The sequence below is a fragment of the Leuciscus leuciscus genome (assembly GCF_965113295.1).
Source record: "Leuciscus leuciscus genome assembly, chromosome: 2".
NCBI lineage: Eukaryota > Metazoa > Chordata > Actinopteri > Cypriniformes > Leuciscidae > Leuciscus > Leuciscus leuciscus.
In genome coordinates, this window is record NC_138726.1 from 22,070,142 (window position 1) to 22,088,095 (window position 17,954).

The window sequence follows — 17,954 nt, forward strand, 5'->3', positions numbered from 1 at the left end:
ACATAACGTTATATGTTGTATTCACCAAAGTTAACACTGACTGCATAGTTCTAGCTAATTACATTCTTGTGTTGGTTTGGCGAACATGAACGTCAGTTTAGAAAGAAAAAGGGATTTAGCTGCTACCTGTTCTGCAAAAACAGAGCAACTGAATGTCGGATCGGAAGCCCTTGTGCCGCCGGAGTTCTCGCCACCTTCAAAAGGTTTTTCCGATGTAAATTTGGTACTTCGTGCGTTCCTTATCCTTGTCCCTCTTCTTTGCAATTTGTTCATCGGAACGTCGTCTCTTTGGTCGTGTGTCGGCCATAATTCAAACTTCCCTCTTCATGCTTCTCTCTCCTCCACACACCCACTTCATGTGTATGCGCACTAACCCCCCAAACCCCACCCTCAAATACTTCTTGTCGGTGATTGGCTGGAGCACTGTTTGTTGTGTTTCGTGGTGCGGGTGAGCCCAGTTTGTTTTTGTTGCCGTTTGTGGAGCCTGTGGTGTCTACAGAGACCGCGTTTTTTTACAGTGTGTTCAGGGGACAGACAGCTAGCAGATACTAGTGAGGAGATGTTTGCTGTATGTGACAAAAAATGTTTTGGCCTAAAAAACGCGTGGCATCGCTTAGAGCTCCTGTAATTCTGAAAAAAAACAGAGATTCTAATTATTGGACAAAAAACGTCCTCACGTAATAACTTAGAATACTGTCTAACACTTGATGGCTGCTCTGTTAAGTCTTCGTCGTCGGTTAGGAACCTGGGTGTGCTCTTTGATACCAATCTTTCATTTCAAAGTCACGTGTCTAGTATCTGTAAAACCACATTTTTCCATCTTAAAAATATATCTAAATTACGTCATATGCTCTCAATGACAAATGCGGAACAATTAGTTAATGCGTTCATGTCATCAAGGCTAGATTATTGTAATACTATTATGGGTGGTTGCCCTGCACGCTTAATAAATAAACTACAGCTGGTCCAAAATGCAGCAGCTCGAGTTCTTACCAGAACCAGGAAGTATGACCATATTAGCCCCGTTCTGTCAATTATTTGTACTGTCAACACTGCATTGTCTCCGTATTAAACATCATATATTTAAAAATATTGCTGATTACTTACAAAACACTAAATGGTTTAGCTCCCCAGTACTTGAGCGAGCTCTTAACGCATTATAGTCCGTCACGTCTATTGCAATCTCAAAATTTCGGCCAGTTGATAATACCTAGAATATCAAAATCGACTGCTGGCGGTAGATCCTTCTCCTATTTAGCGCCAAAACTTTGGAACAATCTTCCTAACATTGTCCGGGAAGCAGACACACTCTGTCAGTTCAAATCTAGACTAAAAACACATCTCTTTGAACTAGCATACACATAACACATTATAGACTTCCATAATTCAATGTTAGGCTGCATAGTTTAGGTCAGCCGGAAGCGCGTCAGCCGGATTAGCGTAGACGGTTTAGGTCAGCCGGAACCGGGGACACTTCCCATAAATCCTGATGTACTTGTTACATCATAAGAATGATGTAACAAGTACATCAGGATTTATGGGAAGTGTTCCCGGTTCCGGCTGACCTAAACCGTCTACGCTAATATTAGTCTCTCTGTTTATCCTGAGGTTTACCGCAGTCCGCCGGATCGCATCCAGATCTGTTGAAGGACCTGCGCCTGGAAATGATGACAACGCAGTCCTGAACTAGGCTCTCCCCTGTGAAGGCCTCCTTCACTTTACCTCTGTACAGATAAAACGTCGTTTTATCTGTACAGAGTCACCACGTTGCTACATGGACGCGATAAATAATTCTGTATTATAATTTTTTAAGGCCAGACAAGTAGTTTGTTGAGGGTTGATTTACACATATATACACACATATATATTCAAACTGTCAAACTGTTACTGTAATTTCCTAATATCACTGTAAAGCTGCTTTGAAACAATTCATATTGTTAAAAGCGCAATAGGCTATAAATGAAGGTGACTTGACTTGACTTGACATATGTTGTGTTTTCAAGTTTTATGGGGACTTTCCATAGACATAATGGTTTTTATACTGTACAAACTGTACAGTGCTGGTCAGAATTATTTGCCCACTTGGTAAATATGACCAAAGATGGCTGTAAAAAATTAATCTGCATTGTTAATCCTTTTTATATTTTATTAAAAAATTTGCAAAAATCTAACCTTTCATTGAAGTAAAAGATTTGAAGTGGGGGAAAATCACATTATGAAATAAATGTTTTTCTCCAAAACATGTTGGGAACAATTATTTATTTTTGTAGTTTTGTGCTCAGTGACCCATTTTTGTTTTAAATTTTAATGTTTGTTTTTGGATCACTGTCCTGTTAGAAGATCCAAACATGGCACATTGTGAGATTTCTAGCAGAGGTTGTCAGGTTTAGATTTTTTATCTGTTGGTATTTGTGCGAATCCATGATGCCATGTATCTGAACAAGATGACCAGGACCTCTGGCAGAAAATTGGGCCCACAGCATTAAAGATACAGCAGAGTATTTCATTTTACACATGGGGGACTTTTTATCCCTGTGTGCACCAAACCCATCTTAAGCCCCGTTCACACTACACGCGACAAAGCGACACGATACCATTCATTTCAATGGGGAGCGGGTGACTTCCGGCGACACGCGCGGTCGCGACCGTTGGCGACTGGATGGAGAGTGTCTGGCGACGACAAAGTTGAGAAATGTTTAACTTTATGCAAATGAAGAGCGACTTTCGCGAGCGACAACCAATAGGAGTGGAGCCTGGAGCGCGCGTCATCATCCTTCTCCGCTCTGCCCCTCGCCCCATCGACAGAAAGATGGAGGAGTATTTTTTTAAATCTAAAATACTACTGTTATTGTGTCATGAAATGTAGTTATAAGAGTTTTTCAGTCGAGAATGTAGTTGTTTAGAGCTCAAATATGTGGTTTGTTTATACAGATAGCGCCTATTTTAACTTACATGCTTTACGAGTCTAAATATTTAATATTTTCCCTCCAGAATGTTTGTTTTTAGCGGCAAGAAAACTGATTCGCTGTCTTTGGATGTTATTCATAAACATTACAAGGCAACCAGTAGTGGGAACGCCCACTATAGCGACCTCATCGCCAGCCACCGGCGACATGCAGCGGTAGTGTTTTTTAGTGTTTGCTGCCAAAAAAAGCACTTTTTTTGGTTTCATCTGACCCTAGAACCCATCCCGTGTGAAGTTCCAGTAGTGTCAGTTACTTTTCAAACGTTCTATGGTCAGATGAAACAAAAAATGAGCTCCAAAAAAAAATCACATTAAATGTACATTTTTAGAGCTATCGTTAACTTAAACTAGTTTATTTACACTACATGAAAAACACAAACCCAAAAACAAAACGAAATTTTGAAATATTGCCTTACCAACTTACCAAAATAACTAAAATTTTTAAAATAAGAATAAAAGCTAAACAGTAAAAAAATTAAAAAGCACATAAAAATAGATAAGCTAATAAGCAAAATATAATAAATACTATCATAGTTCATAAATATTACTAAACTAAATGTTCTATTGCTTTGTTCTCCCCTCATTTTTAGCAATAAAAAAACAACTAATTTTGCATAACTGAGGATGTCTCGCACACCTTCATCATGTCACGTAAACTGTCCTTCACACATGATCAAAACCATTTCACAATCTGAAAACTCGCTCTCATTTTATAAAAGTAGAACTGAAAAAGGGAAGCAACAATCAAGACACGTTTGACAATGTTCTGTATTTATTGAATGTACAGTTATATTATTTATCGAGGCAATAAAAATTACATCCAGAGTAATAATTTTCCCTTTAAACAAGGCAGACCAGTACATTATCTACATACAGTGTTAACAAAAGAGCATTTCAGTAGAAGCTGAGAAAGAGACAGATGCAGAGAGAGAGAGAGACAAACTATGAGATATGTAGGCTACTTGGTTAAAGCTGTAACTGAGGCCGAGCAGAAGTTAGCCCTTGGTTAAGTAGGTTTTGTCCCTTAAAGTCTGACGACAGTCCTCACAGATTTCAGTACACAAAGAATCCCTCAGTTTGGGCCCACAAGTGTGATGGACCAGCCTGGCTCATCCCCTGAGGACATCTGATTATAGACTGAAATGAGCATGCTAATGTCTGCTTTGAAAACACAAACTGTATACCAACAAATAACTCAATTTACAGAACACGATTTGCAAAGCATTTTCAAAATAAAAGGTGCTAAAATTAAAATAATAATAATAAAAAAACAGAAGAACAACCTGAATTTTGTCCCATTTTAAGACACTAAAAAGTGGGGTTCTAAAGCCCATGATTTAAAAAAAGAAGGAATTTTGTGGTTTTTAAATGATAAAGTAGTGCCATTCAACCATTACTAAACATAAGAAAACCATAACACAATATAACACAGGCATGATACAAAATCATACCACTGTAAGGAAAATGACACAGAATCATACCACTGTAAGGAAAATGACAATCACAAAGTGTCTACAATTTAAAAATAATAAAATTACAGGCCATAAAGTATTTAGGTGCTTCTCATTAAACGCTTGTACCTCATTTTAACCAAAAAATAAAATAAAATGACAGAAAGACAGATAGTAAAAGACAGCTTAATGGTGCTTGGGACGACTGTAGAATGTGTGTGTGTTGTTGGGACACTAGATCAGCCTAAGACAAGCAAAAAGACAGACGTCACTCACGACTTCTCCTCTAGTCAGTAGTAAAATTCATTTACCTCTAAAATGGAATGAATTATATGTAGATCGATATAAACTCGTGTGGTTTCGACTGAAATACACACATTAATATTTCCTGGTAGTATGTACATCACTAATGTCCCTCTCCAAAGATAATGAGACATGGAGAGAGGAAATTTTTACATGCAAGTACCATTTATCCCTGCTTATACGGGTATATAAAGCTATTGACTTAACACGAGAACACATTAAATGGGCCGAGTCATATAAATCCCTCAGCGAACAAACCCTCGCTTCTCATAGTGAAAGATGGTGTTGTCCATCTCACTTCAGCCCTTTTGCCTTCTGGCCTTCTAAACTCTACTGTGCAGTGTCCATTCTCACAGCCAGCACTTCCCTCACACACACACAAACACACACACTTTGTAAATTACTCTAGGAAATATTTTCATCAATGCATGGAGAAGAAACGTAACGTGCATGTTGCATATTATGTTACTCACTCAGCGAATTAAATGGTTTGATAGTCATAAGTGCTGTAATCATTGTCTTTCTCAAAGTGCTTTGATTGAGATCATAAAACACACTTTTATTCTCTGGTATTATAGTGTGAATGATGCACGCTAGCACTGAATGCATGTACGTCAACTCCAACTGTCTTAACTGCCTCGGAGCCCTGAGAGACATAAAGAGAGTGAAAGGAAGGAGGGGACCAAACGCAACTGGACACAGAACCAGAAAACTGACCCAATTTATAAAAGTAAACAGGAAGAGGAGGGTGACAGCAGACCAGATTACAATACGAGAAAGCAAAATCCAACCGTCATGCATTCTAATGGATTAAAAAAAGCCCTGGATTGCGGAGCTAAGCTGTAAAAGTCTTGTTTCAATCTCACATTAAAAAACCTCATATGCTGTTTTTTGTTGCATATTATGCAACATGTTATGCCTCTGAATAGACCTTGATAAAGCCAGACGGGAGATTTGCACGCAGAGTCCCTGAGATGGGATCTGAAGTGGAACCGCACCCAAGCCGTGAGCGGATTCATCTGCGGTTGGACAAAAAATACAAGGGGTGGCACATTAAGTTTCCTGGACATCACTGGATTTCAGACAGTGTCAGATGTGGGATCACTGCCAATTACAAAGAGTCGGGATTAGATTAAGCCAACCGACAGAGAGAAGGATACGGGGGAGGTACGGGAGAGAGAGCGAGTGGGATTACACGATTTTAGAAATAATTATCTGGGTGAAAGAGTTCAAGCAAAGTGCTGTATATGTAGATGTGAGGCACTTAAACATTTAAGTGTCATGGGACACAAACACCATAAACACCCACAATTTTTTTTTTGTTGCAAAAACCCAATAAACATTCACACGACAGGATGTTTCGGCTGCAGTGGTGGAATTAAATGAATGAAATTGTGTTTTCGGGGGTGGGTAAAGCAATAGTCCATCTGTGCATTATTATGTAAACACGTACCACCAGATTAAGCAATAGCCTAGCGTTAGCATCACAGCCTCAGAATTCTTTACTGTCAAATTTACACTGCCACCTTCAGGATGACTTGTGGACCTACATGTAAAGCTGCAAAGTGCAAAATATACAACAGAAATGGAGAAGCCCATCCCTCTGGTTTCCACAGGTGTCTTACGTACATGCATTATTATGTACGAGAGCCCACATCATTAGAGCTGGATAAAATTCACAATCCATTAAAACAGAACTTTGGTTAAAAAAAAGAAGAAAAAAAAAGGTGTCAGATTTGATTCACACAGACAGTGGCAAAGTGTGTGCAGGTTTAAATATTTTTTTTTTTAAATGCATAAAATGTTTTAGTAATACTATGTCTATTCTTTAAATCCACTGCGGACAGAAATGGATTGGAGAGAGTGATGGGAAAAACAAATAAAACAAATTGTAGTATCACTAGTACACTCCTGTAGTATCTGTCTCTGACTTGACGGGAGTGTTTGAGGTTGAGGAGGATTCCAGCAGTGAGATATTGCCCATGTTGCTCCCCCAGCTGTGGTTTGGGGAGGTGTAAGGGGGCGTGCTGCAGTTGGAGGAGGGGCCAGAGCTGAGGCTGTCATTGGCCTGACCTATCAGGGTGTCTTTACGAGAGCCTTTGCTCTCAGGCTCCTGCAGGAAGTGAGACACCTCCTCTGGCAAGAGCTTCAGCTCCGCCTCGCACTCGCGTGTCAGACGGGCCTGGTTCTGCAAAGACATGAGGATTTAAGAGTGCCATTCCACAAAAAAATTATCCTAGCTCATTAACATTATTATGAGATAAAGTGCCATTCCACAAAAAAAAAAAAAAATTCTAGCTCATTAACATTATTATGAGATAACAAAAAGGTTGGGTGATATGACCAAGGTTTAATCACAATAAGAAATTTTATTCCACGATAACAATGTATATCATAATATATTTTTTACTGGGGGAAAAAAGGTTGTTATGATATCAAATTTTAGATAACACTTACATTTCACAGTTCTCTGCAGAAATTGAATAATCAAATAGAATAATAATCAAATAAAACACTCAATGAATAATAAAAAAAAAAAATGTGTATGTGTGTATGTATGTGTATAGATTCTTATTAAAGCTATAAAATTAAGTTTGATATATATTTAATTCATTGAGTGTTTTATTAGATTAATAAGAATCTATACACATACACACACATATATATACAGTATATAAATATATATATATATATATATATATATATATACACATACTGTACATGCATACATATTTATTTATTTGTTTGTTATTATTATAGATTCTTATTAAAGCTACAAAATGTCCTAGTCAAGATCAGTGAGTGACTTTCTCTTTTCATTGATAAAACTAAAGACACTGACAGCAGCAGATATATTAGGTGAATGTACGGATCCAATACATATTCGATTTCCCTCCAACTGTTTAAGACATAAACGACTTTGTTTACCCGTGTTGTGGGAAAAATTAATCTTTTCTTTGTTTTTATTTTCAATGATTTAACAAATGGATGCCATACATTCATTTGTCTGTATTTTGAGTTTATTTTATGATGTTAATACAGCTGCAGGGTGTGTGTGTGTGACTCAGAGGTGAGAAGATTAGGGGGTAAGGGGAGCCACAGGGGTTCCTCTGTGTCTTTTGTTTAGTGGGGGCTGTAAGAGATAGCTTTTGAAAGAGATAACACTATAAAAATGCGGGCCCACCTCTGCTCTGGGTCTCACTCCGCCTGCAGCTGGTCTGTGGAAGGACTGGGACCATTTCTTGCAAGAAATAAATATCTTTTAAGAACAATTTGATCCTGATGTCTCTTATGCCTGATGCTGTTTTGTTAGTTACTTGTTTTTGCCTCAACAAGTTGGTGTCAGAAGTGGGATCCATGAGGTTTCTTCTGGCCCTGAGAAAGCGGATTGACGGACTGATCACCCTAAAGCACAAAAGGCTTTAGTCTTACCTCGCCGAATTGAGAGAGAAGAGCCAAAACTGCTATCAGGGCCAGGAGGAACCCACTGGATTCAGAAAGAACTCGGAGGCAGTAAAAGCATCTCGGGTAAGAGACAGTTAAAATTATTTTATTTTGTGTGGTGTAATCTGATATGACTGTGAGTGAACGTGAACCATTTTGGCTGAGTTTTGCTTTGGTACGAGGGAGAGGTGATTCAGATAATCACAATTGTTTGGGGAAGAAATTGAAGTAGCTTCGGATCGGTTTTTTCCACACTTAGCTCGTTAGTGGACAGGGGATCCACTGGTGATTCAGAGAAATCACAGCTGCTGAGATGATTACGTTCTATTCGAAATTTATGTAAACCTTAGAGAAAGTTTAAAACAGGATTAAGAAGTTTCTGGGTGATTGTGCTCTACTCGAAGTTTTACCACATTGAATTGAGTCAAGCGAATAAGCGCACGTGGGGGAACTTTGAGTGGAACGTAATTACAAGACCAGGTTGAATTAATCAAGTAAAAAGAATTGAGCAAGCGAATAAGCGCACGTGAGAAAACTTTGAGTGGAACGTAAACAAGCAGAGGTCCGTCCGATCTCGGAGTAAAAGATCGGGTCTGTCGAAGACGTTTGACAGATTCTGTAAGACACGTGTCGAATTGTGAAATCCAGAAAAGAGGAACTCAGCCAAAAATGGAGTCATCTAACAGTAAAGTAGACCATTTTTACACACCGGTTTTCTGTAAAATGGAAAAATTACGGCCAGAAATGCATGCAAGAAATTGGGAAACGGATGATTGTTAAACAAAGGGGAAGTGAAAATATTTGTACTAACAAACGCACACGACGCACACACAAACACATACACTGATTTTCTTTCTGCTATCTGCAATGAAGAAACTGCTTGCAAATCTTTTTGTGTGTCTGATGAAACTTTGAGCAAAGCTATGACTGATGATTTGAGCAGTGTTGTAAATGATGAGCGTATGAGATTGTGCAAAAGTACAGGGTTTTTCTGAAGTGCCAATTTATCCGTTACTAGTCAAAGAGTTGTTGTAGTTTGTTCATGAGTGTAAAAATGTGAACAAACAGTGAATTGTTGGATGGAAAAGAAGCAGATAAAAGAGAACAGAGTCGATAGGAGAAGGAACTGACATGTAGGGAAGAGAGAATGTTTTTTCTGATGGAAAATACAAACAGTGAATTGTTGGATTGAACAGATACAGAGGGAACTGGCATGTAGGGGAAGATAAAATTCATATTTATGAACGCCTGATTAAGTAAATGGTATGAAAAGTAAGTTTTAGATAAAAATAAGGCATTGAGTATGATTAACAGGGATTAACATGATATAAAGATAAGGAATGTTTCATTAAGCAGAACGGGAAAAATTCTATATTTTAGAGATAAAATAATTATTGAAATGATGTTTATTTTGACAACCATTGTCTTTTGAACCTAAAGGGTCCAGCTATGCTGGGAGTATAGCAACAGCGCTTGCTTGTTCAACCCAGCTTCTGGATGTTAATATGTACGTGATTTGTAATCAGTGTTGTTGATGATAACACAATTAGATAGATGTAAAGACAGCTATGTCTGAAGATTTGGGAAATCAATAATGTACAAAGTCAGATATTTTGTTGAAATTAAGTCATTGAAAGACAAGGACATTGTCTGTTTTATAAAGGAAATTATGGGTTGGAAATAATTTCCCTAGACACGTATGACTAAAAGTTAATCAGAAACTTTGTGAAACCCGCTTAGAATATTTTGATTTTCCATGTCGCTTATGAAAATTAATGTTCTGCCAATAATAATGATGTGGATGTGCTTTATTGTATTAATGTTATGAAAACAAGGTTATTTAAGAGTAGATTGCCATATTTTTATAACAAGAGTTGAAGGTGCAAACGGCTAGGATAGCTGTCTGTGTAATTTAGAGACTGAGAACAAGATTTGAGGAATCTTGTGATTTCTGTGGAACAGTAGAGATAAGTGGGACTGAATAATGATAATATTAAGTTGAATCTGCATACTAACCATTTGAATAAGCTATCAAACCAGTGTTAATGAAATTAATGACATGCTAAATTTTCTTTATACTGTATGAAGAGTAACTGAATAGTCCTGATACAAAAGAGAGCAAATGCTGTAAGCAGCTCTGCTCTGAAGCTCTCAGTTTAAAGAGAATTGCAGATTATGTTTTTGTAAAAGTTTGATTCTGATTGGAAAGATCAACTTTGACTGGCTCCAAACAAAGAAAGTGCCAAACTAACACAAATTTAAAGAAAAGTCTGTGTTAATATAGAAAGTAGATCAGTGTTAATATGATGAAGATTGTGATTCGGCTATTGTAATTGAATTTGCAGCTGGGACAGTGGGGGAAATGCAGAGAACTTATCAGTGGCTCTGTTTGCATTTCCTGAATAAGAACACTCTGCTTCAGGGGTGTAAAGTAGGGTGGAGATGTTAGAAAGATCACAGTGATTGTAGGTAGAATAACAAAGAGTGTTTTACTGCGGTCAGCGGGGTCATTCAGTGACTGTAAAATGCCCACTGTATGACTGTAAAAGTAAATGAGGGAGAAAAGAAATTTGATAGATAAACTTTTGAAAGTTGTCAAGAAGATTGAAAGATACTAAGTGTAAGGAATTCCTTTTGAAAGGAAAAGAACTATAAAAAGTACCGGTTGACGTAAAATTACAGATGAGCTAAATGAGTTGCAAAATATTTTAAAAGTACCGGTCACTAAAAGGATGATTGTGTTTTGAATGAAACGCTTTGATAAGGTTTTAGATGATATAGAGAGACAAATCTAACGAATGATTTATAGTGATAATCATAAAATGTATGACAAGCAGAGAGAGCAGTCTAAAAAGATAGTATGAACCATAGAAGCAGATTGATAAACTCCTAGAGAAAACATTGAAGTCGGGTATTAAATTATGGTAATTGAAAACCTGACAACTAAAATTGAAATGAAATTTGAAACGTTATTAAGAACTAGAATAATTATTATTTCTTTAAGAAAAAATAAGCAGAAGCAGTGTTACAGGATTAACAGTTGCAAAATGTAAAATGTATAAAAAAGGCATTTGATTAAACAAAAGCTTGTTGTTGACTATGAAAAGAGCCAACAGCCGATGTTTTGGGTTCAAAAGATAAGATTGTGAATTGGCCAAAACAGGTTTGCTTATCTGGATTTGGTATGTGCTGTGACTGAAACTGCCACAGTTTCAGTGCAACAGAGACTCATTCTGAGTGGAAATTTGTAGTCTAAATTACAATACATGTAATTTATGGAAAAGATGCCTTAAGATGGTAGATAAGGTCTGAAGTTAAAAGTTTATGAGAATGCAGTGTATCAGTCCTGAATGCCTCAAGAGTCTCTCTCTCATTCAATGTCAGCTGAAAGCTGTTGTCTGAGCCTGTGTAAAGCACAGTGTTTCAGTTGAAAATCATAGACACAGAGATGTTAAAGGAAATCATTGCCATTCAAAAGGGCAATTTGTACTTAAAACGTTTTAAAAGTAAAACTGAAAGACTTTAAAGAAGTCTTTAAAATAATACTGTTTTGAACTTGTTTATTTTGGGACCAGTGACTGTCTCATTTTAGCCTCCACCATAAAACAGGGCTGATGGCTCCGGCTACAGAAGTAACAGTACACTGAATGTACGATTGTGATCTAAATTCACTGAGTATAATCTAAGCAGCTAGGTTGCTGCCTTTAAAATGATTAATGAATTTAAGTGATTAAATACTGCTGTTATTAATCCGTCTCCCTATGTTTAACACTAGTAGGCAGTCCGAATGGCTCTGATGACTCTTGAATGCGCCTTTTCCTAAGCTCCAGAAAACAACAGATTATGTTGAAGAAAACGGTCACAGATTCTGTAATGGGGAAAAGCGGTTACCAGTGTGTACGAGTGATTACTTCAAAGACGGGTAAGATCTTAAGGCCAAAAGGACAACCTAAGACAGAAGGATCACGCAAAAACACTGGGCATTTCCTGATGGAGGTGTTTTTTTTATGTGAGATGGATATGAGAGTGGCGCTGATTGACTGAGTGGCGATCAGCTTCAGCAGATCATTGAGAGGCCAGATGAGCTGTAAGAAGTTCAGTCTGCCCCAGAAAATGTGAGCCCCTATACCACTCACAAGAAACCGCGTTGATTGTATGGCTTGTCCTCCATTGTGACGTGTCTGCATCTATGCCAGGGAGACAACACCCTGAAGAAAAGAAAATTATTGCTTAAGAGCTAATGGAAATAGGCTTTCAAGAGCCAACTGAGACCGTGAGGTGATTGTCATTATTTGTTGTGGAGACCGTAACAAGACGTATTAATTTATATAAGGAACATGATGTTGGTTGCCTTATGGGCAAAGAAAATTTTTGAACTTCTGAAGGTCGTTAGACATGGTGGTGGCTAAAGATGAGAACAGCTTGTGATGAGTCAAGAAGGTTAGGTGAATTGAGTATTTAAACTAAAGATAACCTTAGAAAAGATCATAGCATAATGTATTTTAGATTATTGTAATGGTTCTAATTTGAGTCAAATATTTGTATTTTGACATTTGTGAACTATTAAGGATTGACTATGACTATGATTATTTTAGTTACAGTCCTAGGAGGCTGTTGAAAAGATGATTTGCTTATAGTGAGAGAGAAAGAGACTGTTTGAGTGGACTGCTGAGAGACTGCTTGATACTCTGTCTGTCTTTCTGTTATCAGTCAGATAATGAACCAAAAACAATCCAGCTGACTTTTCTAAAATCAAATGAATAATGAACAGACATGCCTTGAAACTGGTAAAGAGGCCATAAATAAAAAACATTAGAGTGTGACACCTGTAACGCCAAGGTCATGGGTTCAATTTCCGAGGGAAAGCAAGAACTGATAAGAATGTAAATGTGTACCTTGAAATGGAAGTCACTATGGACGTCTGATAAAAGTAAGAGAATTTTATTACGTTAAATTTATGCACGAGATGAGTGTGGGCTAAACCCACTGTCTTCACAGCAGGCTGAGAGGTTATCTAGCTTTGACCTCATCGGTATGTGAGGACAGTAAAAGTCCAGGAGGAACCCACTGGTGGTCAGATAAGAGCCTTTCAACTCTTCAGGGGGTCAGAAGGACAATTTGGGGTTCACATTTGCTGAAAGCCATCGCACAGGTGGGAAGATAAATGTTGGGAGGACATTGGGTTTAATTGTGTGCATTGTTTGTATTTTAAGTGTGCTAATAACAAGAATTGTTTCGACAGGAAACGCCAGGGCAGATGTGGCAGCACAGCAGACAAAAGAAAACTATGTGACAATAACCTCAACATTTGTTTTTCTTTACAGAAGATGCAGACTTTTACACACACACACACACACACACACACACACACACACACACACACACACACACACACACACACACACGGTCAGATAAGAGCCTGAACTCTTCAGGGGGGGCCTGAACTCTTCAGGGGGGCACCTTGCGCATAACTTAACATTTTTCATTTTGCAGGATGTCAGAACGGATTGAACCAAACAGAACTGATTCTGTATTGTTTTGTTAACATGAGCAACATGGGTTGAATGTTTTTTAGGGGAACAAGGACCCCGAGTTTTTCAAGAAATTATCCGGTGATATGTTTCAGGTTGAAAATTTCACAGGTCACACCAAAGGGACGGCAAGACAAGCGGTCACAAACAAAATCACTTAAGGTCTCCATTCGCAGGTGACAGCAGACAGTAAATGACTCATTCCAGTGGGGGTGCGATCGTGATCTAAGGGAAAATCTTGTAAGGATTTGAAAATGATTGAAGAGTGTTAGACCTGGGTCGAAGCATCTGACCTTAACCACACCAACCAACGTCAGCAACCCAAAACGCCAAACGCAAAGAATAAAGTGGGGGATCAATGATATGTGCTAGAAACTATCTACCCCGCCAACGTTGGGAAAATCCTCTCTACGGCATGCAAAGTGTCATATTGGTGAAGATGGAACGTCCATGAGGCAACGAGATGACCAACATATCTGGAGAAAATGTTGACCAATTAATGGTTGAAGAAAAGTTTTGTGATTTTTATTTGATTGAATCAAATTAGGGCTTAGTATTGATATAAATCTAATCATTTGACTTGTGCAAAGAAAAATGTGTTTTCAGGTAGAAGATTTATTAATTAATGTGAAGTATGGTGATAAGAAAAAAAAACGGTATGTAATGGAAAAGTCGGGTTAGATTTTATTAAATAGATTTTAATTAAATACAGCTTTAGAAGTAAAACCATTTCCTGACAAAATATTGTGATTAATTGAAAAAGCTACATATACAAATACATAGTGTTATGATTGTATGTGTTATTCTGATAATTTTGTTATTAATGGGTACAGTCTATCCTAGGGATGAACAAAATATGCAGATGGTACGAGTGACGGAAGTTGCAATTATAATCATTTACGTTTTTCTTACTATATGCTTTGAGCTATGTCTGGGATGACTGAGGGTCTGGTTCTCAATCAGGAAAATGCGATAACAATGTTTGTTCATTTTTAGCCCGGTTTCAGACAAAATGCTTATTTATTTGATACAAGCTTTTTACTTTTTCAAAGTTCAAGTAGAGTGATCAGGTATACGAGAATAAGACATGAAGGGCATAACTGTGATGTAAGAAACTTGAATTAATTCTAGTCTTATGTAAAGACTTGAATTGATTCTATTCTGAAGATTTAATAGCGTAATGGGTTTAATTAAAATTAGAAAACAAGGCTGAATTTTTATATATAGTTTATCAGAGAATGATAAAGAGGAGGAATTGTTGTGGGAAAAATTAATCTTTTCTTTGTTTTTATTTTCAATGATTTAACAAATGGATGCCATACATTCATTTGTCTGTATTTTGAGTTTATTTTATGATGTTAATACAGCTGCAGGGTGTGTGTGTGACTCAGAGGTGAGAAGATTAGGGGGTAAGGGGAGCCACAGGGGTTCCTCTGTGTCTTTTGTTTAGTGGGGGCTGTAAGAGATAGCTTTTGAAAGAGATAACACTATAAAAATGCGGGCCCACCTCTGCTCTGGGTCTCACTCCGCCTGCAGCTGGTCTGTGGAAGGACTGGGACCATTTCTTGCAAGAAATAAATATCTTTTAAGAACAATTTGATCCTGATGTCTCTTATGCCTGATGCTGTTTTGTTAGTTACTTGTTTTTGCCTCAACACCCGAATACTTGCCAAGATCAAGCAACGATTACAGATAGACGGGCACATAACTTTGTGTGTGTTTGACCGTTTCAAAAGGATAGTTCACCCAAAAATGTAAATAAAATAAAAGCCTTAATTAAATCTGTTCATCATATAAAGGGATTGTATCTCTTCACAAGACTTGGGATTCATATTATGATGCCTTTATGACTGCTTTGGTTAGCAGTTCTTTTAATGGAGGGACATAAAACCTCTCAGGTTTCATTAAAAAAAATCTTAATTTGTGTTTCGAAGATTAACCAAAGAATTGAACCGACATGATGGTGAGTATATGTTAAAAATTTTGGGGCAAACTATAATTATCCCATAATTTACTCATCCTCAAGCCATCCTAGGTGTGTATAACTTTCTTCTTTCAGACAACAGTTATATAAAAAAATAGAGTGAATAGAGTTTTTAAAGCTCCAAAAAGCGAATCCATTAATCATAAAAGTAATCCACACGGCTCCAGGGGGTTAATAAAGGCCTTCTGAAGCGAAGCGGTGCATTTTTGTTAGAAAAATATCCATATTTATAACTTTATTAAGTATAATCACTGGCTTCCGGTAACGGCTTAAGCGAGTCTAGTTTCGGTGGAAGAGTGACCTCTGAACCGACGCATAACGTATTGATGAACATGGAAACAAGAGCAAATTGAAACACCAGTCACGAATTAGAAGTCTGAAATGAGAATTTTTAAAGAGAAATGTCAGGGGATTTCGATATAAAAAAATATAAAAAAAGAGGAGCTTGAGTTTGTTGCCCAGCCTTGTTTGTTTGAACCGCGAGAGGCGTCTACTCTCACCTAAGCTTAAGCAACCATTACACCCTACATCATGCGTCGGGTCAGAGGTCACTCTTCTGCTGGAACTAGACTCGCTTATGGCCGTCACCGGAAGCCAGTGATTATAGATTAAGTTATAAATATAAATTTTTTCCTTTATTAACCCCCTGGAACCATATGGATTATTTATATGATGGATGGAGGCGTTTTTTGGGGGCTTCAAAAACCAAGTTACCACTCACTCCCATTATAAAGCTTGGAAGAGCCAGGATTTTTTTTATATAACTCCCGATTTTGTTTGGCTGAAAGAAAAAAGTCATATAAAACTAGGATGGCTTGAGGGCAAGTAAATTATGGGATAATTAACATTTTTGGGTGAACTAACCAATTGCAATCAGACATGAAAAAAGAACTCAATTCAGTACTTACAAACTGTATTACAGGCGGGTCTCTGCGCATACGCTTTGACTGTGTGCAAATACTGAATTGAGTTCTCTTTCTCGCCTTATTGTGCTTGAACAATGGAAATTATACCGGTTGTCAAATTCCTACTGGTTAATCGTGTCTGGGATATCCCCCAGCCTTACTTCAAATAGTGCAAGAGGCTTTCAGAACCTGAATTGACCATTGCTTTTTTATTGATGATTGGCATTGGTTGGCATTATATCTTCTGTAACTAAGGTATTTAGGCAAACGCTATAGTTACTATGGGACATTTCAGTGAGGAAGACTTCCTAAATGTTGTGTTAAAGAGGAGGAATCGATCAGGATGGACAGGGACTAGCATGTTAGGACTGAAGGCTGAATAGATCTGTGAATGCTACATGAATCTGTGAATGCTCTGTGAATCTCACAAATGCTACAACGCTCAAACCAATGGTGTCACTTTTTAAACGAGCTTTTAAAAATATTTGATAAAAAACCACTTTCATATCATTGTCTAATATTACAGAAATATGATCTACTGAGTTTTGAAAATTTCTTAAAGTTTAAATATTCTTGTGCGATATATAAGGTCATACATGGACTTGCCCCACCCCCACTAAGTGAATATATTAAATTGAAAACAATGGGAGAAGGGAGAACTGTAACCAGGGCTTCCACCAGAGGTGACTGTATGGTGCCCTACAGACGTACAACATGTTTTGTCAATTAAGGGGTCAGAGATATGGAATACGTTACCGGTTGCTGTTAGAGAATGTTCAACATATCCTAGGTTTAAGAATCAACTTAAACAATGGTTCAAAACACATCAAGTTTGTGCTCACTAACTGTATTTATTGTAATGTGGTCAATTGGGTATTTTTTGTGGTACTGTTTAAGTATATGTATGTATATCAACCTAAACCCAGCAGTTATTGTATTTATTAGTATTTTATCATATAGAATAGCACTTTACTGGTTATATAAATATGTATGTGTATCTTGTATCTTGTATTTTGTATTAGATGCCCTGTCTGAAAACTGTAGTATCTCGTATAATATGTTTGTTGAATTTTATGGCGTCTTGTAATTACGTTGTACTATATTTAGTGTCTAGTCTTGTTATTTGATACTGTGATGACCTGACGGGGGACTACAGATGTAAAGTAGCCCTATGGGCTAACTCTGGCATATTTACTAGGGGTGCACCGATCCGATATTAGGATCGGATATCGGCCGCGATACTAACAAAATAGCTGGATCGGGGATCGGAAAAAATAACAGATCCACGGGCCGATCCAGGGTTTTTTTTTTTTTTTTTTTTTTGTCGTCGCAGCAGAACCTACGTCATTCGTCATGCAGCTTCACGTGTGT

At 37.5% G+C, this 17,954-nt stretch overlaps 1 protein-coding gene across 5 annotated transcripts in view; it reads right to left on the bottom strand.

Annotated features, from left to right (window-relative positions):
* Window positions 1-3,715: 3,715 nt before the first annotated feature.
* Window positions 3,716-17,954, bottom strand: part of plcb3 (phospholipase C, beta 3 (phosphatidylinositol-specific)) — a 70,169-nt gene continuing 55,930 nt past the window's right edge. For all 5 annotated transcript variants that reach the window (XM_082151547.1, XM_082151544.1, XM_082151543.1 and 2 more), the window contains one exon: window positions 3,716-6,907. In XM_082151547.1, coding sequence (XP_082007673.1) covers window positions 6,620-6,907 — 288 coding nt within the window. In that variant the 3' untranslated portion in view covers window positions 3,716-6,619. The remainder of the gene's footprint in view (window positions 6,908-17,954) is intronic.